This window comes from Ochotona princeps, chromosome 3 (assembly GCF_030435755.1).
Source record: "Ochotona princeps isolate mOchPri1 chromosome 3, mOchPri1.hap1, whole genome shotgun sequence".
NCBI classification, from domain to species: Eukaryota; Metazoa; Chordata; class Mammalia; order Lagomorpha; family Ochotonidae; genus Ochotona; species Ochotona princeps.
Genome location: NC_080834.1, coordinates 89,872,708 through 89,900,238, shown reverse-complemented (window position 1 = coordinate 89,900,238; position 27,531 = coordinate 89,872,708). Strand labels below are relative to the sequence as shown.

At 39.6% G+C, this 27,531-nt stretch overlaps 1 protein-coding gene across 7 annotated transcripts in view; it reads left to right on the top strand.

Annotated features, from left to right (window-relative positions):
* ZNF148 (zinc finger protein 148) overlaps positions 1–27,531 on the top strand; it is a 154,929-nt gene that overhangs the window by 87,651 nt on the left and 39,747 nt on the right. For all 7 annotated transcript variants that reach the window (XM_058662015.1, XM_058662016.1, XM_058662010.1 and 4 more), the window contains 3 exons: positions 9,790–9,915; positions 24,545–24,668; positions 25,856–25,939. In XM_058662015.1, coding sequence (XP_058517998.1) covers positions 9,790–9,915; positions 24,545–24,668; positions 25,856–25,939 — 334 coding nt within the window. The remainder of the gene's footprint in view (positions 1–9,789; positions 9,916–24,544; positions 24,669–25,855; positions 25,940–27,531) is intronic.

Sequence of the window (27,531 nt, the reverse complement as noted above, 5' to 3'; positions counted from 1 at the left end):
TAATGTTAAATACATTTTTCCTTTTTAGTAATATTCATATTAGGCAAATCAAGATTTTTTTTAAAGATTTATTTTATTTTTATTACAAAGTTAGATATACTGAGAGGAGGAGAGACAGAGAGGAAGTGGAGCTGCCGGGATTAGAACCAGCGGCCACATGGGATCAAGGCAAGGACCTTAGCCACTAGGCCACACTGCCGAGCCCCAAATCAAGATCTTTTTAAGGATAAAGTAATATTTTGAAAATATAAGATTTTCAAGTATACAGAAGGTAACACATTATTAACAAATTTATTTTAGGATACCTTAACATTTTAATGTTTTCCTTTTAAATTTTCCTGCATAGGCATTTGTATGTTTGTATAAAATTTCCTTCATTTTCTTGTGTGTTTGAAAATGTATTTATGCCCTTATTTACATGTGTCACTTATCTTTAAACTGAGAGTCTTGCTCTGTCATATTAATAAAAAGTCAACTTTCTAATGATCAGATAATGCCTACATAGCTATATGGTGTGGATGTATATAGCTATATTATCTCACAGTGTATTGCTGAATATGAAATGGTTACCTGTTTTTATTATCGTAAGTAATATGGTACATTTGTGCATTCTTGCCGTGTGAGCTTGTAGGTTTCTCAAGGCTGTTGATGCTGTTGGCCATGTTTTAGTCTACAAGAGATGTGATCAGTTTTGTTTTCATGTAGCACCGTATGAGAATTCTAACTGTCTTTATATAAATGTCTTTATAATAGTTAGAGGAATCAGAACTGTTTCCAAATTCATATATGGTATTGAGGGGAGACAAAGAAAAACTGCATTTGGATGGGGTCTTGGTTAGAGAAAATAATTAATATCTTAAGGCAGAAGACTGGGATAGTATTTGTATGGTCGGGACTTTGGGAGGGGTATCCAATGTGAAAGGAAAGATTACTTTTTACCATCTTGGGTTTTAGATGCCAAAACGTTTTAGTGGAGCTGTGTTTGTGTGTCCTAGCAGTTACAGTTGTTCAATTTCACATTGATAATATTACTATCTGGAATTAGATTTTATTTGATCTGCCAACCTGTGTTTTTCCTGTCATGCTTTGTTAACCTTTGTAAGTTTACTCAGCTAGTATTTGGAAGAGATGGCATGGAAGCTGACATCTTGGGGCTGGTGTTGTGGTACTGTGGGCCCAGCCACCATGGTGGCATTCCAAAGGAGCTTTGGTTTCAGTCCCAGCTGCTCCATTTAGGATCCAGCTGTCTGCTAATGCTGCCTGGAATGGCCGTGGAAGATGATGCAGGTGATTTGGTTATGGAGTTCTCCAGCTCCTGGCTTCACTTTCTCCTGTTCCCAGCTATTAGAGCCGTTTTGGGAAATGAACCAGCAGATGAAAGATTTCTCTCGTTCTCTCCCTCCCTTCCTTTCTCTCTCTGTGTAACTCTACCTTTCAAATAAATAAATAAATAAATCTTTTAAAAAATTGAAGTCTAATACATTATATCTAAATAATGTAGAAATTTGTGTGCTTTGTTACTTTTCAGCTCACATTTTCTTTCCCTGTGGAAACTATTCCATTAGGCATTCTGGCAGTACTATAGTTGATATATGAAGAAAAAGCAATAGCTTATGTAAAAACATTTTGAACAAATATGAATAATGGAGATTTATAAAGAAGCAATTATAATAGTGGAAATAGCATTGACCAAGGGTATCAGATCTTGGTTTCAGTCCTAGTGTGTTTTGTTTTAATTAGAGAAAGAGAAAGTGGTAAGTCTTCTGTCTGCTGGTTGTCTAGATGTCTTATAGCTGGAGTTGGGCCCAGCCAAAGTCAGAAGCTCAGGACTGTTTCCAAGTCTCCACGTGAGCGACAGGGTATAAATACTTGTCATCATTGCTCTTTTATACCCTTGGTACTTTGATGAGCACTGGTCAGTTATTTTGTAGCGTTGTCTTTCAGTTTGAGTTTGTTTGATGTTTTCCTAGTTGTGCTGAAGGGTTATATACTGGCAGTCATAGGCAAGTGTTATTGCATCCCTCTCAGTGTATCCTGTACTGTGGGTCATACTGTGGATGTGTCTTCTGATAGTCACTTTGATACTTCTCTAAGGAAGTGTTTGCCAGGTTTCCTTGCTGTGATTAGGATGTTTTCCTTTGTAACAAGCACATATTTTGTAATAGATACTTCCAGATGGTCCTGTTTCAGATTGTTGGCCACTGATTTTAACTTTTGTTGGTTAGGTATTTCCTACAAATCAGTGTATGTTTTAACAAGTTTGTAGGAAATGGAATTGAAAGATTGTGCCTCTCTTTCAAATTTTTGCTTCAAAATTTTTTTTTACATTCCATGCATATAAGGGACCTTCAAATAGTTCTTAGGAATTCATGTTGTGAGAAAATTACATACAGATCAAAACCTATTTAAACCAAAATAAACTTACCTTTTAATCCCATTTTCCATGAGCCTTTTGCAAGGAAGTAACCTTACAACCCTCATAATTGTTATTGTGGTGTAAACCTGATTGTGATTTTGCCTTTCCTTGTTCTATTTCTGTTTATCATTGCTGTCCCTTTCCCTCAATTATTTCATTGATATTTTAATGTATATCAGTATGGATACTCATTCTGTGAGCTGTGACCCAGTACTGTCATTGCTGGTATTATGCCAGCATTGGGCATCGAAAGCTCTTTATGGCTGTCTCTTGGGGATTTTAAAAAAAAATATTTATTTGATGAAGCCAGCATGGTGGTACTGTATGCTAATCCTCCGTCCTGTGACACCAGCATCCTTGTTTCACAGATACTCCACCTGGGAGAAGAGTTCTCTGATTATGGCCTGTGAAAGCAGTGGAGGATTGCCCATGGCCTTGGAACCCTGCACCCATGTGTGAGACACGAGAGCAGCTCTTGGCTCCCAGCTTCAGTTCAGCTCAGTTGTGGCCATTTGTGAAGTGAACCAGAGGATGAAAGACCTTCTCTGTCTGTCTCTCCTCTGTAAAATCTGCCTTCCCAATAAAAATAAATTTATTTTTTAAGAATAAATTTATTTGAAAAGCACAGAGAGAGAGAGAGAGATTTTTCATCCACTGGTTCTTTCTCCAGTTGGATGAAACAACCATTTCTGGCTGGGCCAGCCCAAAGCCAGGAACTAGGAATTTATTTCTGATTTCACACTTGGGCCATTTTCTGCTACCCTCCTGGGCACATTAACAGCAGGCTGGATTGGAAACGGAGCAGCTGGGACTTAAACTTGCACTTTTATGTATGCTGCTGATGTCCCAATCGAGCTGTGCCACAATAATGCTTACTCTTGTGGTCTTCTTGACATGAACCCATGTTTTGAGTGCTTCAGCTTCTGCTCCCCTGTTTTGTAAGGTTGTATTTTCCCTGCCATAGATCCAACCAGTTCCTAAGAAGCCTTGTGTTTTATTTGGATATTCATATTTACCAAAAGATTCTGTGTGCCAGGTGTGATTGGTGTTTCATCACACCAAGCTAGAAAAGGCAGTGTTTCCTAACCACCTATGCACACAATACTTGTACTGAATTCTCTATTTTCATGTGAACCAGGCATCCCTAATAAAATCATTTGAGTGGAGAAGAAGGCGGCAATGCAGCTTGCAGTTAAGATGTGTCTAGAATCTAGAACCGCCCATTGTAAAACTAGAAGGAAAATCATTAGGAGGTAGGGGGACAGGAAGTCTCAGAGCCTATGGAACTGTATCATTAAAAAAGAAAAAAAGTAGGTGTCTAGAATCTAAAGGTGTGGAACCTTTGTTCTGGTGAGGTCCATTTGCATATTTATGACATAATTTGTGGGCCATACAAAATTATCAACTTACAAATTAGTCTGCTGAAGATTGATTGAATTTTGAGTGCTGCTTGTAGTTGCCTTGCTAGGGATAGAGCATGTGATTTCACAGGCCTTGTATGCCATGTGGGCTGGTCGTTCCACACCCTGTTCTAGATAAACAGTTCTTAAACATTTGACCTTGGGACCCCTTTATACTCCTAATAAATATTGAGACTCAAAAGAGAAACATAAACAAATAATAAATAAATAAATATTAAAGCTTATTTGAAAGGCAAGTGGAGGTAAATGAGGTACTTCTTCCATGTGCTCGTTGACTCCCAAGCAGCCTGCAACAGCTGGGGTTCTTCCAGTACAAAGCCATAGTAAACCTGGAACTCAGTCCAGCTCTCGTATGTGGGTGGCAGGGACCCAAGTGCTCTGAGCCATCACCTGCTGCCTCCCAGGGAATGTATTAGCATGAAACTGCAATCTGTAGAACTTGAACTTGGCCCTCTGAGCCATTGTGCCAAATGCTTACCTGTCCTTAGAAGTTTCAACTTTTGTTAGTTACAAAAATTAATATATACTTTATTGGAAATTAAAATTGGGAAATTTAAGGTTTTATTTATCTGTGAATAACATTAAAATCTATGCATGTTAGCATGTAATATTTTAAATGACAGAACAATCCTATTTTCTAAAACAAGATTTAGTGAAAAGAGGATTTGTGCAAATCTTGCTGGGTTGATATGGGAACAAGGTGGTCGTCTGTGCTAAGGAGTGCAGTCTGTGATGACATTATTAGCTTTAAAATGCCACAGCATACTCATGAGAGAAGGTTAAGCAGAATAGGTAGATAGCACAAAGGTTTTAGTCTCGTGAACTCTGAAAGACTCCCCACACTTTGAGGGCCACTAATGTAGATTTACTTGAAGTGTGGCAAAGGTACTGCAATTGCTGGAAGGATGAATTCAGCAGAACTGCCATGAAGAAAGAGGGAGCTGTGATCATGTGATGCTAAGAAGTTGGAAGAAGGGAGATAGTAAGTAGTAAGATCAGTTTTGATTTGATTACTCCCTGTACTCCATTATCTAAACTTTGCAATACTAGTATAGTAACCAAAATTTGTAGTAAGAAACCAATTAGGACAGTGATTAGGATTCGAATGGTGGATCCTTCTGCATGTTTGCACCAAAGAACAGTTTTTGACTGTCTTCCCCTGATGATTGTTATCTTCTTTGAGAATTTTGTATGGAATCATGAGGCAAGTAAAGGGAATAATTACGACTTTGGATTCACAGAGACCTGCTCAGTAGTGTACTGCCTCACCTGCCTGCATTGTTCTTTGGCTCTGAGCTTGGAATGTAAAATCTTGTTGTCTGGTTAAATCTAACTGTTGTTACCAAAACTATCTTGGTAGTATTCTCTGCTGCTTAAGTTTCCCTTTTTCTGTACTCCAGGAATACCTTTCAAATAGCACCAACTTTGTTTTGTGCTGTGTCTTTTATGTATAAACTCTTGTAATACTTGTGGTCACCATGATTGAGCCGGAGTGTTTGCTTGGTAACATTTGGGAACAGATTCTAATGGTTACACACACCCTTACTACTTTCACTCTCAGAAACACTGTTTCTCTAGCAAAATTTTGGTCCACAAGAATTTATTTTCTAGGTAGAATTTGAATATGCTTGTAGAAAGAAAGTCAGTACCTGTTAGAATCAGGAAGACCATTTCATTTATTTTTGAATTTTTAAAGTTTTTGATTGATTGAAAGGTTGAATGAGAGTTAAAAGATTAATCTTCATTTGCTGGTTCACTCCCTAAATGCCCGCAGCAGCCAGGCTGTGCCCGGGCAAAGCTGAGAGCCAGGAACTCTGTGTCTCCCAGATGGGTGGCTGGATCCCAAGTAGTTGGGCCATTGTTTGCTGCCTCTCAGGTGCTTCAGTAGTTGGAAATGGAAACAGAAGCAGAGCAGCTGCTGCTTCCTCACAAGCACTCTTGTAAGGATGCGAATATTAAGTGCAGCATCTAACCTGTGGTGTCTCACTGCCTGCCTCTCAGACTGTTTCTGGGAGGGAGTGAAGCAGCAGTGGCTTGGTGAGTGGTGGAAGTGGGGTCATTAGTGCATGATATAGGGGAAAGCAGAAAAAATACCTTCTTGTTACTCAGATGGGATGCAAGGGAAAGTGAGAAGACCACGACCCAAAGTTGAAATGGATGGGAACGCATGGCTCCTGAGAGTCATATTCTTGCCAATAACCTAGGTCTTTTCTGTAAAGTAGATTGTATGGAATCTTGAAAGCTGAGCTGGGGCGTTTAGCATTGATACCTCAGAGTGCTGCCGCGGATTGCTCAGTCTGGAAATGACGTGAAAACATTTGGTATTAATTTACTTGTGGAAGAATATATTGAATCAGTAAAGTTGGTAAGCTTAATTGGAGTGAAATGGTTATCACTGGCTGTGGATATAGGATGTTGAAAATGAAGACGAACGTGATCACAAGGAATTAACTTTATGTTCAGGAGGTAGGGATGGAGATAGACTAAAATTTGCAAACCAAGTGAAGTGTTATTGACATATTATCTGTTATTGTTTTAGTTGCTTTTTATTTGTTCTGTCATATGCTAACATTACTGAGTCTTCAAGAAAGAAGTTGGCAAGTTTATCAGCTCTTATTAAGTCCCTTATTTTGTTCGCAGTTACTTGAAATCTTCATTTCTTCATTTGAATCCCTGCCCCCTATCTTCTGTTCTATTTATTGAGTGATCTGTGCTGTCTTGAATTATTGGTTTCTTTCTTTTGCCCCATAGTGCATCAAAATTCCTTTATCTTTATTTTCAGAGCTTTGAAAAAGAGACTTTGTATGTGGAAAGTATCCTCAGTATCTATAGTGGTGTTTGTGCTTATTAGAGTCTGAATAAATGTTTATACTGTTTTAACCTGATTGAATAAATGAATGTGTGAAAGGACTTATGGGAAATGCCTTGAAAATGTCAAAATAACATATAAGTACATGAAATAGTTAAAAATAGGTTAAGTTTAGTTTGGGGCCAGAAATGAAGTAAAGGGACTCATCCTGTGGCTGAGCATCAGGAGGACAATTTTTTGGTCTGGGAGGTCTCTTTATGTGTAAGATTGGGAGAATAAAGAGGGAAGACTATTTTAGAACTTGCAGTGAAGAGCTGGTGAGGACAGTGGCTCAGGGTGAAGCAGCATGACACTGTAGAACAGAACTCTATTTCTGCATCTTGGGGAACCTCCAGTCCCATGCGCCAGACAAGGCCCTCAAGAGGCTAGACTTGGAATTAAGTTTATAGCAGGGCTAAATGTTGAGATGATAGTTGTATGTGACCTGTGAATGAAGTTGTAAATAACCAAACAGTCCTAGGTAGAAAAAAGGTTCTTTACCTCTGGTTTAGAAAATAGAAAGGAGATAGGAGTCACAGTGAATGGCTTCTATTCTTTGACATCAGGGAGTCCAGAGGGAAGGTTAGAGGAGTGAGGGTCTTAAGGATTTTAGGAGGTGACATTCTGGATTTAGTTAAATCTGATGAAGGAATTGATAGGGATAGAGAAAACACTTCTGACCGGATGAATATGAACAGCAGTGTTTGAAATCCAGGCCCTGGAAGAGGCAGGAGAATGCCTCTTGGTGAGGGTTTGGGTGAAATGATATCACTGAAAGTATGGGAGGAGATTTTATTTACTTACTTTTTAATAAGGCTATTTTTTTATGCTCTAATGGATATATTTTCAAAATCCAGCAACCCAGTCTTTCAAAACATCACCCTACTTTTATTAACTATGTTTTGTTTTGGTTGATAGCAAAAGCGGCTCTGTGAATTTGTGTTCCATCAAAGAGATTTCTCCAAGAAAAGGGTAGGCAGCTTCAGGGTGCATTCTCACTGGCCATGCTTAAGGAGTTTTCTTGTTTTTGTAGATTCTTGTCATCTTCTCTGGGCTGCAGACAGCTTGAGATTTTCTAGATATTCTGCAATTCCTTTCCAGCCATCTTATCATTATCATGCCCATCTCTGTGTTTTTGGATTTTCCAGCTCTTTTCTGAGCACCTTAGGCTGCGCCACATTTACTTCCGAAATAGTATGGAGAGGAGATAATTTCAAAGCTATTGGGGCATTCTAAAAATAGAACTTGCTGTGTGCCTATTGGTATTTGCTATCACCTGTAGGTCTGTGTTTGTGTTTTCATGATGTGAATTTATGCCTTATGTTAAGGTGGTAGCACTAATATGATTACTTTCCATTCAGGTGGAAACAGCTAAAAGATTTAGATATGTGTCAAGTCTTTTTTTTTTTTTTTAACCATTCTAAAGACTCCTCCTTGGTTTTGTGAATAGCTGCTAATTGCAGAGTTTATTTAGGAATCTCTCCTTTGCTGTACTTGACAACTTCTGCTGAAAAGAATTCCTCTGTTTCTTGCTGTTGCTCATTATGTCTCCATGGGTTTGATTTTTCCTGTAATTTATAGGCTGTCAGAAATGTTGGAACTACTTTTTGGTGCCCTTTCGACATAGTACAGAGCAATCCCACTGTGCTGCTCACATTGAAGCGTATTATTTCTCTTCAGTCTCATAACCAGGCCCAAATGTGGAGTGATAGTTCAGTAAACATCTGTTCCACAGTGGTGGCAAGATGAATTCCAAAGCTTCGATTTTACTGTTCTAATTTATGTTCTAAATAGTTGATGCCCAAAAAAGCCAGAAGAATGGTCACTGGACTATTCCGTCACCTGTTGGGATTATCTGCTAACTTGTCATTTGTATTATGTGTGCTCACCTTCTTGTTTTGTGATTCTGATACACTGCTGTATGTCAGGAATTCCTGAGAGCTCCCGCTTTACTGTGTCAATCTGAAGCCCCTGGCTTGTGGTGTATCACCCCTTTCTATACAGCTGTTCATCTTCCAGCTTCATGTGTGCATCTAGAGATGGTCATAATCTTTTGCACCATGTTTTTCATTGTGTTTTTGAAAAAGTAGCGATTGGCAGACTGTACTTCTCAGATTATTCTGAAGGATTTTTGCTGAATTTCATAGTCTGTTTGCATGACAGTTTCTTTTAAGATCCTTTTGATTTCATCTTGAGGATGGCTGGGAAATGTAGCATGAAGAGAGCATGACGAAGTACCAACAAATCTGATGAGAATTGGCGGTGCCAAAATGATCATAGAATGTTGGGGCATGTTTTAGGGCAAGCAGTTCTGTGCGAACAAAGATCTAAAGAGTGGATAATGTTGTTGCAACCTTAATTTCTTTGTAAATGCGTTCACTGTGTTTTATAAAGGTAGCATTGTATTTGTACAGAGCAGAGCAGTGGCCTAAAACTATTTGCATCTCTGGAATCAGAGCTTTGGTGATGGTTTCTTATAGAGGATAGGGACACACTGGCTCTGATCTTGCCAGAAATGTGGAGCATCAAAATAATTCTCTGTTCATCTTACCTACTTCTCTCAGGTTATGCAACACTGCAGCCTTCACTCTTACTACCTCCTTTGCTATCAAACATAAAGATAATCATCTTTTAGTACTTTGTGCCATTTATGTAATGCTTTATAAAGACAGATAAAAACCATGAAGATACCAAAATGATCTGTCTGTCCCCCAAGATTGTATTGATGTTTTGATCTTATCATGTGTGTTTATGACTGCAGCATCTGTTCTTTGACTGTGGGGATGAAATGGATGTTACTATGTCCTGACTTTTGCTGCTGTATCTGCTAGTTCTTAAGACTATCTTTCCTCTAGAAATCTTGAATCTTTCCTCCAACTTGGTTTTTTAAAACTTCTTCATTTCTCTCTCAGTTTACTCACTCTTGAGCTTTATTTCTCACTTGCGTGTTAATGAATTCTGTAGCACTTGATTTGGTTGGCACATACGGTTGGTCATTCTAGGAGCATCAGTATGCAGACTTAGCAAAGGATTAAACGTGCAATGGCTTTGTGTCACAATGGACTTTTTTATTCATTTCTAAAATTGGCTTTTTTTTTAAACAGATAAGTGTAAAGCAGGAAATTACTTTTCCTGATGTATCTGAGCAACTGATGAGAGACAAAAAACAAATCAGAGAGCCAGTAGACTTACAGAAAAAGAAGAAACGGAAGCAACGTTCTCCTGCAAAAGTAAGAGAATATGTTAAGGTGGTGGTCGCTACCCTCTTCACCCCAAACTGTCAATGAATTGTGTGGGCAGGAAGCTGTCTGTACCTCACGGGCACACAGACATGGCTCGAGTGGCTTAGAGAGTCAGTGCGTCACCCTGGCTTCACCAGGCGGGAGGAGAGGGGTGCATGCCTGCATGGAGGTGGTGGGCCTTTGCCTTCCGTTTGTCTGCTTTCTGTACCATGCCCCTTTGCTAAAGCAGACTTCTCCCATGTCTTTCTTTTCTCTAAAAACTAACAGATGAAATGTGTAGTGCCTAGTTTCTCATTCATAGTGGCTTTACTTATTTTAGTACTAAGGTTCCAGAAAATTTTTATACCAGTTCATCAAGAAAAGGTACAGGACATCATTAATAGAATGTGAGCTCCACGAGGGCAGGAACTCGACTTCCTTCAGAACTGTCCCAAGAGCTTGGAGTAGGAGGCATAATGAGTTCTTCACAGGTATGCTGTGGATGGAGAGACGGATCAGTAAATAAAGAACAGACACATGACATATTGTTAGGCGGCTCCTCCTCTCCCTCTCTGCCTTCAGTATATGTACTTGATTATAAGTAACATTTGTGTTTTGTTTTGGTTTTTTTTGCAATTCTTATTTTTCATTTTTTTCTTCCTCTAAGTAGTGTAAAAGTATTTTAGAAGATTATAACATGATTTTTTTGATCATTAATGTTTTGTGATTTGAAGTAATTATTATTTATAAATTTTCTGTTACTTGTGGATTTAGTGGTATGCTGGAGTAACTTATACTGGCTTGTAAGAGCTGATGGCTGATTTTTGGGCGGAATTGTGTAAGCTAGTTACTAATACTTGTAGTGACTTGGAATTGGCCAGAATGGGAATATTGACACCCTAGAAATGAGCAAATGATTCTCAGTCCTCTGATTTCTTACCTGGTTGTTAAGATTTTACCAGTTTACCACTGGTAAGCTTACCAGCTCACCACTGCTTTGCTTACTATAGCCATTGGTGAATAATGAATACTGGAATTATACAGTTACATTCTTAGAGGTAAATATTTCAATTTTCTGCCATGTTCTGTTTTAATGTATACATAGGTACATACAGATTTAATTTCCTCTTTTGTCACAATGTGTGTGGGCCATTTTAAAAATATTACTGGTTCTGATTCATATTTATTAGCATAATGTGATCACATTATGTCTGATGTTGTTATTTTGATGTAAAGTTGTATACTTTTTGTCTTCATTCTACCCTTAAAATATCATTGTACACTGTTGAATCAGAAAGTAAAGTTTTAGAGAGTTTTCTTGATATGTTACCCCTTCCAGAAATCTGCACCAGCTACATTCCACCTGTTGGGAGCCTCAGGTGTGTCTATGTTGTCTCTTACATTCTGATTTTACTTAGATTTTAAAATTTAAAATTTTATGTTTTGAGAGGGACGGAGGAAGAAATAGGAAGCGGGAGAGAGAGGAATGAATAAATGAAAGAACAGAAATGGGCAGGTCTTCCAGAAGCCCACACATGTCAGGGGCCAGAACAGGTCAAAACCAGGAGCTGGGGACCTGCTCTGATTGTTCTGTGTGGGCAGCAAGGAACCCAGTATTTGAACCATCAGCTGTTGCCTCATAGGCTACGTGTTTGAAGGAAACTAGAATTGGGAGCAGAGCAGCCACTCCCCATGGGATGCAGGCATCCAAAACGGCCATGCACCAGATGGCAGCCCTGTAATGTTACGTCTTATAAAATCTCCCATCCCTTCCTCTTTTCATCCTTCCCTCCTTTTTTGGTGGGCTTCATATTTTCTTAGTGAGTTATGCAGTATGTTTTTGTCATATCTGTTCTTTAATGCAAAAATTGAGTTTCTTGTATGTAGAATAATACCATGTTTTAAAGAAAAAACTACTTTCTAAAACTGTAGCACTGTGTGACTTGGATTTCACTGCTGATCTGTGGGGGAGTCACTTTTAAGTCTTTGAAAACAACACAATGTTTGTAAGTTCTGTGTTTGGGTTTTTTTGTTTATTTTGTTACCATGTTTTTCTACTGTATTCTTGATTTGTAATGTCTTGAAATTCTGACTAAAACCTAGATTGTTCTAGTGGTGTGTTATATGGAATCTTTATTTGATGATATGTTCTTGTTTTTTAAATATATATCATCTTTAAATAGTTTAAGCCATTTTGCTTGTGTAATTTAAAATAAATTCATATATAACATTATTTTATAATATTCATGAAGATATTATTTAAGTATTTTATAAAGCCTATATAGTGACCAGATGAGAGGTTTAGCCTATTCTGAGTATAATGTATAAATGAAAATATTTTAGGGTAGTCTTCTAAGTAAATTCTTAGAAGGAAGAAGCAATTGGAAATAATATATTGCAGCTATTTACTGTGAGAATAAGGAAAACAGTCATTTTAAAAATTGTTCTGACATGTTACATGTGATGGTACAGGAAATGGCTGGAACTTTTAACAGTGGTCTGCTGTTTCTTATCAATTTTTTTTTATAACTGGTATCTTGGAAGTTTGAGTGATGACTAGTCTGTTACTTTACATTTTCTCAGGAATGTGTTAAAAAATTCGCAGTTCAGTTAATTCATTAGACTAGCTTGTTTTTCTGTATGAAAAGAAAGAGAAGCTTAGTGCGTGTTGATGAGTCAATAAGTGTTACTTGTTTTAAATTTTTTTTAAGAAGCAGAATTTTTCTCAGCTTTTTGGCTAATCCAAACTCTGTGTCCATAAGTAAACATTTCAGGGCAGTCTGTTTGACGAGATCCTCTGGAGGGAGAGGTGTAGAAATACTACATGGCAAGAAAGAGTATTTAGGATGAATGATTTTATACTTTGCACAGTACTCCACTTTGCCAGCACCTTTTCTAAATCCTAAATTTTGCCATGATGAATATTTTGAGTACATGTCATCACTATGCCATTAAAATATGGCTCTGTTGAGGACACACGTATAACTAAAGCAGTGTGGCAGTGTTTTAGTGAAAATGTCAGGTTATATACCTCTGTAAATGTAGCTTCCCTCGAGAGTAGCAGTGTGGTTACGCCATCTATAGCTGCAGGCTAAACCTTTGCCACATGGCCAAGTCTAGTCATGGGATAGATTTGATACTTCAGAATCGACAAGGTATATGTGTTGACATGTCTGATAAATAAGAGGATAAAAAGAGCTAAGAAATACTCTCTCGGTCAAGTAATTTCCTAAAACTGTGAAATTAGCTGTTTCATGAAAATACATTTTTGGGGGTATTAGAATCTTATCCCTTTTAAATCTCAAAGTTTCTTATAGTCACTTGTTGGAAATTGTTTTTGCATACATCTTCTTTTAAATAGAGTGCATTGGAGCATCATGTGGCATTCTGTATGTAGCTTGTTTTTTTATTTTGGAGATTTATTTATTTTTATTGGAACTGCGGATGTTTTATAGAGAAGAGAGACAGAAAATCTTCTATCCACTGGTTCAATCCCCAAATGTCTGGAACAGCTGGAGCTGAACCGATCTGAAGCCAGAAACCAGAAGCTTCTTCCTGGTCTCCCACACAGGTACAGGGTCCCAAGGTCCTGGACCATCCTCTACAAGCAGGGAGCTAAATGGGAAACAGAGTAGCTAGGATACGAACTGGTGCCCATATGGGATCCCAGCGCTTGCAAGGCGAGGATTAGCCAATTGAGCTATCACGCTGGACCTTAAATGGCATGTTTAAAAAATGATTTTGAAGATATATCTAATTGATTTGAAAGGAAGAATTAGATTTAAATAGTATCTTTTATCCACAGGTTCACTTCTCTGGTCATAACAGCTAACACTGGCCAGAGTGAAGCCAGGAGCTTCTTGTTCTCCCACATGGATACAGCACGACAGGACTTGGGTAGCTTTCCATTGCTTTTCCCAGATGTATTAGCTGGGAGCTAGATTGGAAGTATAGCAACCAGGACTTGAACTGGCCCCCATTTGTGGGCTTCCTTGTTGCCAGATTGCTGCTTTACTGCTTTACTCATTATGTCAACAACACCAGGTCTAAGATTGATTTCTTTTTGTTTATTTGTTTAAAGATTTATTTTATTATTACTGGAAAGTCAGATATACAGAAAAGAGGAAAGACAGAGAAGAAGGTCTTCCGTCCGTTGAATCATTCCCCAAGTGGCCACAACAGCCAGAGCTGAGCTGATCTGAGGCTGGGAGCCCGGAGCCTCTTCTGAGTCTTCCACGCAGGTGCAGGATCCCAAGGCTTTGGGCCATCCTCGACTGCTTTCCCAGGCCACAAGCAGGGAGCTGGATGTGAAATGGGGCTATTGGGATTAGAACTGGCACCCTTATCAGATCCTGGCGCATTCAAGGCGAGGATTTTAGCCGCTAGGCCACTGTGCCAGGCCCAGATTGATTTATTTCTTTTGAAAGTCAAAATTACAGAGGTGGGGTGAAAAATACAAACATCTTCTATCTGCTGGTTCATGTTGCAGATGACTGCCACAGCCTACCAGGCCAGGTCAATGTCAGGAGCTTCATCTGGATATCCCAGATTGGTAGCAGGGACTCAAATGTTTCAGTCATCTTCTGTGGCTTTTCCTAAGCTATTTAGCAGGGATCTGGATCCAAAGTAGCTTTACTTGCTATGCCACAACACTAGTCCCAGAAAACATAACTTTTAATATCTTGGGGTTGATGTTGTAAATCTTTTTTAAAAATTCATGTGTTTGGGGGTCAGTGTGATAGTGTATCAAGCTAATCCTTTGCCTTTGGTGCCAGCATCCTATATGGGCCTTCATTCAAATCCTAGCTGCTCCACTGCTGATCCAGCTCTCTGCTAAAATGACCTGGGAAAGCAGTGGAGGATGGTCCAAGTCCTTGGGAACCTGTACCAATGTGAGAGACATGGAAGAAACTCCAGGCTCCCAGCTCCAGACCAGCCCAGCTCTGGTCATTGTGGCCATTTGAATAGTGAACCAGCATATGAAAGGTAGCGCGCGCGCGCTCTCTCTCTCTCTCTCTCTCTCTCTCTCTCTCTCTCTCTCTCTCTCTCTCTCTCTCTCAGATTTTCAGGTAAAATAAATCTTTTTAGAAAGAATCATATGTATTACAGTGAATCCCTTTGGGAGGGCTTTTCCTTCCTTTGATCTAAAAACTCCTGAATGCTAAATTTTAAGAACTTTGGACTTTTCTATTGCTCTACCATCTCATCTGTTAATGACATGCTGTTTTGTTTTTTCTCTTAATGACATGCTCTATTTATGTGACCGCCTAGCTTCCCTTTGACCCCTTAGGTCTATTTTTGTTTCATTTTGGATTAGGAACACTGGTAGGCAAAGTGACTACATGTGTAACCAATATACTAGGCTTAATTCAGTTGTCTCTGCTGGCTCCGCATTTGTCACACCTAGGGCTTTGTTCAGTTAAGGATGCCCAGTGTGTGTTGCTGGAGACTAACTCAGAGAATTTCTACTTGTGTTTAAAAAAAAAAAAAAAACAAGCCCTAAGGTGATTATGTTGTACCTTTAAGAGCCTCAAGTCTTGGGTGCTTACAGTTTCCCAGTAAAGGGAGAGCTTCCACCTGACTTTGCTGCTCGTTTGTTCTGTGAATTAAAAGATTAATTTTTCACCTCAGAAGGATTTTTATTCATTTTTTAAAAAAGATTTATTGATTTTTATTGGAAAGTCAGATATACAGAGAGAAGGAGAGATAGATGCATCCAGTGATTGACTCCCCAAGTGACTGCAACAGCCAGAGCTGAACAGATCCAAAGCCAGGAGCTAGAAGCTTCTTCCCGGTCTCCCACATGGGTGCAGGATCCCAACTCTTGGACTTTCTTGACTGCTTTCCCAGGTTGCAAGCAGGATTTGTAAAGATTAGTTAGGCTTGATTCAGCAAGTGATTAGTGTGCTCACTGTGTTATCAGATATTCTATCAGGGATAGAAGAAAGGAATGGGTGTCTTTACTGTAGCACTTTGGTCTGAATAGAAGGTGAACTAGCTTGAGGACATATTTAGATGGACAGAGAAACATTAACTAGTATGAAGCAGAGAGGGCACATTCGAGGAAATAGGAGAGGACAGAACAAGAGCAGAGGGGTACCTGGAGACTGACAGACACAGAGAAGCAGCAAAAACAATGGTATGGTGTTGCAGTGACTGATATTCCAGCCGCATTCAACGAAATGCGATCTGAACTCCATCATGGGCCAGAACTCCACCAACAACAAAGTGGGAAGGGACGTTTACCTAGAGCTCCAGAGGTGAACCCAGACAAAGACCTGACGTCCTGCTGGTCTCTTTGATTTGACCAGGGGCAGAGACAGAGCAGCAGATCCTAGACAGGCAGTGGGGGAACAGGGTGGATTTCACAGCCCAGTCTGCTCGACTAGAGCCGAATTAGGCCCCATTTTGTTTAAGGAGGCAATGGCCATGGGGCAGGATTGCACATGTACTGAGCTGGAAGTGAACTCATTTCTGGCTCTGTGAACTGCAACAATGCAGCATCCTACAGGTTCCACCCAACACAGGTCTGTGTAGCCCTCAGACCTGACAGCCAGCTGATCAAGAACTCTAGTAGCGACACATCAGGTGGCATTTTGTACACTGTGGCAAAAGTTATAGGATTGCAGGGGCAACAGTGAGCTGCACATGTGCTGAGCTCGTGAGAACTCACTGAGCTCAGTGGACGGCACCGGTTCCACAGGAAAATAATACCAACTTTAGCATTGTATGGGTCAAAATAGGTCCATGTGGCCCTTAGACCTAATAGCCAACAGGTTTCTGCAAGATTGGCACCACCAACAACTCAGCTATATAGGACACCTGGTGTCTCTCTAATCCTGGGACCTGCTCCAACCAGAAGTGGGAGAAGGGTTGTACAGACTTTGGTGCAGCCTCAGCACAGTGTCACAGGAGGTGGAGAGTGGTGAGCCAGGAGCTGGAGCTATGGAGACCATGGTGGAAATCTAACATAAGAATCCAGACCTAGAACTCACTGGAGGGAATGGCACAAGTTACTGCAAATAAATAGCTGTGTACCAACTGAAATAAGTAAAATCGAACTGTAGACCTGTGGGTGACACAGCTTAGAAACCTACCCCAAAAAGATTCTGCTAACCAGAAGTACAATGACCAAGAGCAAAAGAAGAGACAAAGGTACAGTGAATGTTACTGAAAACTCCCCTACAAAGGAGCAAAAGCCTATGCTAACCTCAGAGTTAATTGAGGAATACATTGAGAAAATGGGGATACAGAATTCAAAACACTTGGTATAAAGCTTCTTATCAACAATGAGAAGCACGTAAAGCAGGTGTTCAAGGAATTTAAGGAATATGTCACCCTGGAAATGAATCAAATGTAAGCTGATATATAAGAAATGAAGAATACAGTGGAGCAAATTAAAAGTACAGTGGAGAATCTCCAAAATAGAATGGAGGAAGCAGAAGGAAGAATCTCAGAATTGGAAGATATTTCCTGTCACCAGGGGGGAAACCAGCAAAAAGCCAGAAGCAGAGCTGGATCAGGCCAAAAAAAAGTATACAAGAATTGAAAGACACTATTAAGAGGCCAAATAAGAGTTATGGGAGTTCCAGGAGGTGCAGAAAGAGAAACTGGGATTAAAGGTGTATTCAGTGAAATAATAAGGAAAATTTCCTTAAAGTGGAGAAAGAATTGGCAAACAGCATCCAGGAGGGGCACAGAACTCCCAGCAGGGTTGACCAAAAGCAGTCTTCACCACGACACGTGATCATCAAGCTCTCGAACGTAAGGAAAAGATCCTGAAATTGCACGTGAAAAAAAATCAATGGACATAGAATGGAATGCCAATTAAACTCACAGGAGACCTCTCACAGGAAACTATAGGCAAGAAGAGAATGGAGTGACATATTCCAGACTTTAAAAGAAAAAAATTGTTGGCCCAGGATAGCATATCCGGCTAAGCTTTCTTTTGCCCTTGAAAATGAAATAAAATTCTTGCACAGTAAAGAAAAGTTAAAAGAATTTGCCTCTTTCAAAACTGCCCTACAAATGATGCTTAAAGATGTTCTCTTGAGAAAAAAGAGGAATAGCGCCCACCAAAACCAAAGGCAAATACGAAGAACATCCCAGTAAAATGACAACAGTAGACTAAATCAGTGAACAGCCCATTGCTAATACCTGTTTGTATTACTCCTGAATGTAAATGGCTTAAGCTCAATCAAACCTCACAGATTAGTAGACTGGATTAAAAAATAAAGCCCATCTATTTGTTGCCCACAGCAGACGTATTTCACCAACAAAAATCAGCGGAAACTATATCTCATGGATTTTGATTTTTTTTGTTGTTAGTTTCATCTCTTTAAAACACTTTCTTCTGATTAAATAATTCAATGACTCATAGATCATATAGTAGCATCATTTTCCTCAAGAAAGTTTTTATTTTCCTTTACATTTCTTCAGCGACACATTAGTCATTCAGTGGCATGTTATAACTTCATGGTGTTGTTAATTTCTTTTTTCTTCTTGTTTTCTTTTGTGGCTCTTTGTTTAAGGGATGTATAGTAGCTGTGTAATGGAGACTGTCATATCTAGTAGCATGTTATTTAACTTCATGGCATTGTAAATTTCTATTTTTCTTCTTGTTGATTTTGTATTGTGGCTTTTCATTTAAGAGGTTGTACAGTAACTGTGATATGGAGACTAACATATCCAGATATGAGGATACAATGCAGTATGCATCTCTACTTCCAGACTAAAGATGGACTCCCAATGAAACTGTTTACTATATCTTGACAATAGGATGATGGACTTTCTACCGTTGTTCATGTCCACAATAATGGACATATGACTGTGTATGAAGAACTATACTTTAGTAATGATATAGGGGAACTCTTTGAGGGGGTGAAATGGGGATGGGGCAAAGGAAATCCCAGAGGCCTGTGGAGCCGTATCATAAAATGATAAAATAATAAAAAAAAGATTTTTTAAAAAAAGGTGATTCTTTCAAGTTAGTTGAAACTTCAAAGGAAGAGCATTTTCCGCCCACCAAGTAGACTAGAATGTAAGCCATGTAGAAAGTTCTTGCGCAGAAATTGGTTTTATATGTTGGTAACAAGAAAAGATGTGAGATTTTTGACATCAAAGTTTTTTTTTTAAAAGATGTTTTTATTTTTGTTAGAAACTCAGATATACAGAGAAGAGGAGAGCCAGAGAGGAAGATCTTCCATCCGATGATTCACTCCCCAAGTGGCCACAGTGGTAGAGCTTAGCCTGGATCTTCTTCTGGGATTCCCACATGGGTGCAGATTCCCAGGGCTTTGGGCCATCCTCGACTGCTTTCCCAGGCCACAGGCAGGGAGCTGGATGGGAAGTGGAGCTGCCGGGATTAGAACCAGCGCCCATATGGGATGCTGCTTTGTGCCGCACTAGTGCTTTATTCACTAGGCTGCCTCATCAGACCTGACATCCGCTTTAAAGTTAAACTACGTAAAATGCAGAAAATTTATTTGGAAAAAGAAACAGTAAAATAGACATTTATTATGCTTTCTTCTAGATGTTTCCTTTATTGAGCAAAAGTTAAGTTTTGCTAAGAAGCTGTATTTAAACCTGAGGATGAAGATAGGAAATCTGGATTAGTACTGAAGGAATATAGCAGTGCATTTTGTTTATGTGTTTTTCTGAAGGAAATATGTGTTCCGAGTAAATTGTTTTTTTATAGAGCTGAACCCTAACTTAAAAGATTCTGATATAAATCTTTCTTTAGTCATGTTTTATATTCAAGAATATATATGGGTTAGGGTTGGATTAGGGTTAGATACAATCATTTCTAAAACTCAGGTGGTTAAGGTGAATGTCAAGTACCATGTCATGCTTGTGATATAATGAATTTCATATTCTGGTGCTTTCAAAAGTTACCATTTGTTTATTTGAGAAGTGAAGTTGGAGGGAAAGAAGAGAGTGTGAGAATATGAGTGGGATGTTGTCCATTGATTCACTGCTTGAACGATTGCTGCCGCTGGGCCCAAGCCAGGAGCCTGAAAGGTCATCCCTGTCTGCCACGTGGCAGGGGGCCAAGGTTTGGGACCATTATGTGCCACCGTTCAAGGTGCATTAGCAGGCAACAGGATCAGAAGTGCAGCAACCGGGACATGACCTGTTGCTTCCATCTGGGATGTTGACTCCGTCTGGCACTCCAGTAGGAGATGTCAGCGATGCCACGAAACTTGGAAATGAGTGAAATCTGCTACTGAGAGGTAGTGAAGAGTCCTGAATGCTGAAAGATTGGGATGCAAGGAGGATGGCCTTTCCTCTGGATACGTTTGTCGTTGTATGTCTCTGGAGTTGCACTCTTCCTCTCCTAATGGAATCTGGCAAAGGAAGTGAGTTTTAAAAGATGTGCTCTCTTTCCTCTGTTGCTTTAAAGTAGCTCCTAATAGAGAAGAAATCCCAATCTTTGGATTTTGTGACTGAGAGATCTGTTTTGAATGATTTGGAAATTATGATAAAGTTGTGATCATTACCATTAAAGTATGCTTTAGTAATGTTAGGAGATGGAACATGGGATACAGAAGATCATGTCTGCCTTGTAGGAGAGTGAACTTTGCCTCATCGAGGAGGATCAGGTTTCACTTACCAGTGGCATTGATCCTTGAGAAGTGAAACAGTTTAGGGCTTTGCCTGCTGAGAATGGCTGTATTGCTTATGGTAATTGTCACCACATACATGAGAATATCTGTGTAGCTGGCTGGGAACAGGTTTGTCTAAATATATATCTCTACAGTAGACCTGGAAAGGAATCACACTGACTGAAGGGTTCTAGCTGTTTTAACAATTCAAGATTTATTTTTATTTATTTGCAAGGCAGAGTTAGAGAGATGGGCAGAAATCTTCCATCCACTGTTTCATTCCCCAAATGGTTGCAATGCCCAGGGCTACAGCCAGGAGCCAGGAGCTTCCTCTCGGCCTCCCACAGGGGTGCCCTTGGATTGTGCTCCACTGCTTTCCCAGCCTATTAGCAGGGAGTTGGTTGGGAGTGGCACTGTTGGTACTTAAACCAGCACCCATATGTCAAGCCAGTATTGCAAGTAGAGGCTTTAACATGTTACATCACCACAGCAGCCCCCTGCAGATTTTTCTGCATAACCCTGTTTATGTTTGCTAAACAAAGAATTTTTTTTTTAAAATCAAGTATGTTTTATAGACGATTGTTCCTAGTTTCTCCACTTGCTAAGGAGTAATTGCTAGGTCCTCCCAGTGTACCATATTTCACCTGAACTTGCAGTGGCAGGATGTGTGGTAAACAGCTGAAGATGTTATTTTAGGCTTATTAGAATTTAAATTTTGACTCTTAAATTCTTTAGTTGTAGTGCCATCCATTGGGGAAATAGCAGAGCAAAATTATTTTATGCTACCGATATATGGTAAGAGTGCTAGACCTTTAAGATAAACTGTCAACTGGCAGATCACAGTTTTACTAAAATCTATACCAAGCAAGAAAATTTTGCTTGTGTCCTTAGGCTGCTTTTTTTTTCACTGAGGGGTGCTTTTTTTTTCTTTTTTAAGATTTTATTTATTTATTTATTTATTTTTAACGTGCTAAACCTTTTATTAATTTTAAAAGCTTTGTATCTGTGAGATGCTAAGACAGAGGAGAGCTGCTTCATAAAAATGTTATCCCTGAGGGTGAGAAGTTGGGGTGTTCTGCCATCATTTTGTAATTCTTTTTATTGCAAAGTGAGATATAATAAGAGGAGGAGAGACAGAGGAAGGTCTTCCGTCCAATGATTCACTCCCCAAGTGACCGCAATGGCCAGAGCTGAGCTGATCCAAAGCCAGAAACCCGGAGCCTCTTCTGGGTCTCCTACATGTGTGCAGAGTCTCAAGACTTTGGACCGTCCTTGACTGCTTTCCCAGGCCACATGCAGGGAGCTGGATGGGAAGCGGGGCCACGGGGATTAAAGCCAGCACCCATATTGCGTTCAAGGCAGCAAGGACTTTAGCTGCTAGGCCACTGCGCTGTCCCGAGGGACTTTGTTTTTTGCATGTTACCTCCTGCTAATAAGGAGGACCTCCTTCGGTGGTCTTAGGACTGAACAATTGAAAAGTATCACTCTTGGCCCTCACTTTTAGAAAACAGTGAAGTGGTGAACATTGAGGGCTGTTTGGTATGGACAGTCGGCAGCCCTGTCGAGATGCCTGTGTAGGGTCTGCACATGCTGTAGACACTGGCCTATGGTGGTCCATAAAACCGAAAATCAAGTGGATATACTTAAAATAGATCGCAGATTTCAAGTGCTATTGGTACTTCTTTGGGGAAAGACTACCTGTCCTTTCTACAAAGATGTTTTTTACTATGGCCTGAAAAGAAAATATAAAATGTTCAAGAATTTGGTGTTTCTGGCTTTGAGCTGGTAGATAATGCTGGACTTCTCACTGTGTTTCTTGATAACAGTAGCTGTTTCACCCATAACATTCACCTTGAATTAAGGCTGGACTGTATTACCTCCATTGCCAGGAAACAATGACATAGAACTCCTTAACTGATTGAAAAAGGGGCTTTGTCCAGTCAGGAATTACATCCACTTCCCACTGAGGAGCTGGGGTCAGGTTTGTTCCTTTACAGAGCCTTGCCCTGCTGTTGCTATGCCACTGAAAGCATTTGAATTGCCATGTGCTTTGGCACTTGGATCTTACTAGTTATCATCCTATGTGAGGGGAAGTACCTGCTCCTGCCTTGTTCTTATTTCTGTTTATTATTTAAAGTACTCATCATTATTCATTCATTTATTGATTTTCTGTTAGAAATATTTTGAACCATACTGCAGGAGATTCCCACCCTCCCCCATTTTAGTCTTGTGTGTTATTATGTGACTTGGAAGGGCTGGAAAATTTTTAGAATGGCCAGAGATGAAACTTTTCGTTTTCACTGACTGTTCAGGAAGCTGGGACACCCACTTGCATGCTCCTGCCAAATGTTTCACTTCTGTGACTTTGGTGCACAGACTTTGAAGCATTGTTGACCACATTGGCAGTTTGCCCAGAAACCAAATGCCCTGTGTAATTTGCATAATAATCACCACCGATTTGCATATAGTATAAGCTTCGTTGCCTTCCTGAATTTAAACTAAAAACATACTTCTAAAGATTGAGGCCGTTTTATTTTCTACCTACTCCACTTTCTCTGTTTAAGAAGTTATCAGCGTAGTATTTTCAGGCCTTTTGTATTTCTTAATTTATGTTCCAGATTTTTCTACCATGTGTTGGGCACCATTTCTTAGCTCTCATTTCTGTATGCTCCCAAGTTCAACATCATTGCCCTCTCGTCAGCCATGCTTCTACTGAGCTTGTCTGCTAGTTTTCTTTAGTATACCATCTCTTTTATTATCTTCACTAACGAAGGAAAGATTATTATTTTTCACTCTGCCACGTGTTTGGTGATTGACAGTTTCTTGTTGTGTGTTGAGCAAGGTTGTCAATCAGTTGGAAAACCTGGAGTGCACAGGAGGCTGCTCTGTGGTGCTATGGAGGCCACTCTTGCAGTAGTCAGCATCACATGTCAGAAAGATGGGAGTGAATTCTTTGTCTCCCGTTGAGCTTGTGTAAACCTACCTCCAACTTATTTAAAATTTTTTAGGAGTGTGTTTAACAGTAGTAGGTCTGGAATAGTCTTAGGAATATGAAACTCCAAATTCTATCCTATGTTGACTCTTAAAGATTTATTCTCTCACTGTTGAACTTATCTGGACAATAAGATGCTGGACATTATGCTTGGTAGATGCTTGCAATGCAAGAATCTCAACTGAATTTGAACTGTGGTAATGCAGTAAGGTGGAGGAATCCACCATGGGGGGGGGGGCGTTGGGGGGGGGAATCCCAGTGCCTATAAAACTGTGTCACATAAATCAGTGTAATCAATAAAAAAGCCACAAAAAGATTTATTCTCTTCTTTAATCAAAAGAAAAATGAAAAATAATGTGTCAGCTCTTAAATGGCTCCAAAAATATGCTTGAAGTATAAATGTCAAGTCTCTACCTCATGTTTTACCTGCCCATTTCCCAGGCCATCATAGCCAAGGTTGTGTATCTTTTAAGTAGTTTTCAATGATACATGAAGAATGTACATTCCTGTTTGTGTTCTTTTGTATAAAAAGGTTAGTAAAATTAAAACCTGGATTTTGAACATTGCTGGTTTTTTTTTTTTTGTAAGCAAATTCTGGCACTTTTCTCATATTAAAGAGCTCTTATTTCACAAGGAACCTTTATTTGTGTTACTTGTCCATGATTTATTTAACATTCTCATGCTGATTGATGTCTAGGCCATATCTAAAAAGACTTTCCCCTGCATATTTGAGAACTGAAATTGAAAGTATGTTCCCCATAGCAGAGAAATCCAGGCACTTCACTAGGCATGAGCTTTCCAGGGAGGGGCGGAGGGGCAAGACCTTAACCAGCTTCACTGAGGTTTTATTGGTGATTTTTATTCATCGTGAGTCACGTTGTGCTTTCCTACAATTAATGATGACATTCTAATTTCTCAAGATCATTGAAGTAAAAATATTTCGTAATCTCTGGTGACCATTGTTTGTATTATATTTTTAAAAATTAGTATTTAATTACATTTTAAAGCTTGTTTCTTTTGTTTTTGCCTTTTTTTAAACTAGATCCTTACAATAAATGAGGATGGATCACTTGGTTTGAAAACCCCTAAATCTCACGTTTGTGAGCACTGCAATGCTGCCTTTAGAACGAACTATCACTTACAGAGACATGTCTTCATTCATACAGGTATTTCTTGAATTAAACCAGACTTATGGCCATTAAAATTATTATCTTTGTTATTTTCATCTTCATGTAAATGTCATTCATTCCTAAGACCTTAGCTAACCTGGCATTCAAAACGGATTTCCTAAGCCAGAATTTCAGAAGGAGATCAGGAAAAATTTCAAATAAGAAAAAAGTTAGCATAGATGTATGAAATTAAATGGTCTTTAATTGGGCACTTTTTGGACTTAAAGTATTCCTTTAAGTTGGAGGAGTGATTAGAGATTGTATTAAAAACCTGTCAGCATTCATGTTTGTGTGCAAGACGTCCAGGCAGAGTTTGAAATATGGATTTGGATATCAAATATAACATGATAGCTAAGAACATAAAGTAGAAAGCAGAACTAAAGACTGATCCCAGCCCTTGGAGAAACTGACTGGACAGGTAAGGTGAGTCAGAATTGGGGAAGACAGGAAGGAGAGTGAATGGAGGGCTGCAGACCCCAGAAGCCGACAGAGAAAATTCCAACCAGCACTAGGTCACAGCAGGAGCCCCCCCCCCCCCCCCCCCCCGAGCAGGAGAGAGTGCTGGAGGACTGACACACTCCACCACCCCCGTCCAGGCAGGAGACAGAGGGAATCTCCAGAATAAAGAGCAGGTGTGGGGATACTGGACTGTAGCAATCATACCAACAGCTGGCTGTCAGGACGCTGCAAGGCTTCCCAGAAGAGAGCAGGATGAGGAACATGTTCCTTAAGAGGGAGCAGCTCCCAGAGGAAGGCAGTGTCGGAGATGGGATTATAAAGGAGCACAGTAGAACATAGGTGAAAGGACATGGAAAGGAGAGTGAGCCTTGGAGACCAGGCTGGGGAATCTTGTGCAAAGTCGAAAAGACAAGGTTTAGTAGAGTCCTTTCTCACCGCACGATTTTGAAATTCTGTTTTAAATCATTCTGTTTATCCTTTTGTTCTCCTTGAAGGCTGTAGATCAAACTCAGTCTCATTTTTATGTGATGGTGAGAACGTGAATTTTTAAATCCTGGGGAAGAACTTGAAAGGAAATAAAGTTGTTAAGCTAATCAACAATATCAAAAATTTGTGAAGATTATTTCTCAAAACGGACTTCTAAGATTTGTCTTTCCTCAGAAATAGTAAAGTAAGACCTGTTGTTTTATCCAATAACTAATTTATGAATGTGAAATTATTTTAAGGCGAAAAACCATTTCAATGTAGTCAATGTGACATGCGTTTCATACAGAAGTACCTGCTGCAGAGACACGAGAAGATTCATACTGGTGAGTGTTGCCCCCTACTAAAGTCATTCAGATCACTATTTCAGGTGTAGGGAAGTCCTCTTTAATAAATCCTGTCAGATTGTTGCCACTTCATTGATTTTGTTTCTTAAAAGTAATCACAGCTCATCTAAGGTTTAGTTTCTTCCATCAGTAAGTTAGTGTTAACGCTTAAGGCTTTGGCTTCATTACCCAAATCCAGTAAATTACTTTGCTGTTATTGGTTTTGAATGACTTTGGCACATCTCATTTGTGTTTTAAGATTTATTTATTATTTGAAAGTCTTAGTTTTGCAGATAGAGGAAGAGTGAGAGAGAGAGAGAGAGAGACACCTTGTTTCTGCCTGTTCATTCTCCATAATGGCCACAACAGCCCAGAGCTGGGCCGGACTGAAGCCAAGAGCCGCCTCTTCTGGATTTCCCACGTGGATGCAGGTGCCCAAGTGCTTGGGCCATGTAGCGCTGCTTTCCCAGACGCTTTGCAGGGAGCTGGATGGGAAATAGAGCAGGCAGGACTCAAACCAGCGTCCACAGGGAGTGCTGCTGCCTGTGGTGACTTCAGCCGCAACACCAGCCCCCCGTGACTTACTTTGAAGTACAGTTTTGTAATCACCAAAAACACATGTGTAAAGTCACAAAAGGAAGAACGCTTTTTCAGAACTAGTTATTTACTTGGGGGTTTATCAAGTTTGACACAGGTGCAGTTACCATCCACATTTGAATGAGTGCTAAGGTAGCCGTACCATTCTTTCAAGTTCGTTTTCTTTTCCTTCCTTTGTCAGTTTATAGCTTACCCTATCAAGAGAAATGTAATGTTAATAAGATGGAAGATACCAGTTTCTCATTCAAGTTGTTAAATGACTTAGAAATAAATATTCCAGATAATCACTGTAAAGGAACCTTTATTTTAGAGCAGATGCTTCTTTGCATATGTTTTTTGACTAAACTAAACCAAGTCTCTGATTTGATCAACTGTCAACTTCTTGCTTTTTGATATCTATAAGATTGATGACAAATCAGTGTTTATTTCAAATTGATTTCAAGTGTTTTGCTTTTGTGTACTGAAATAAGAGTTGATGAATTTATGTGAATTTATTTTGACATTTAAATAGAATTGAGAAAGCTAGAAATATTACAGTTCTTTGTGTGTATTAAGTCCTCATGCAAGTACCTGCCCAGTTGCTCCTTGAACTGTTGTCGTGGTACTTGCAGCACCTGGGCATTTATCACATAGAAACAGCCTCTTTTGTTTGATACTCTTTTATTTGAACTGTTTTTTGCCCCAAAGAGAAGCGTCAATGTAGCAGATTGTTTTTATTTTTTTAATGGTTTATTTTATTTTATTGGAAAGGCAGATTTTTTGTTACAGAGAGGAGAGACAGAGAGAAAACTATTCCCATCCATTGATTCACTCCCCACGTGCCAGCAAGTTGGAGCTAAGCTGATCCGAAGCCAGGAGCCAGGAGTTTCTTCCAGGTCTCCCACATGGGGGTGGAGGATTGTAAGGCTTTGGGCCGTCCTTTACTGCTTTCCCAGACCACAGACAGAATGCTGGATGGGAATTGGAGCAGCTTGTGCACGAACTGGTGCCCATGT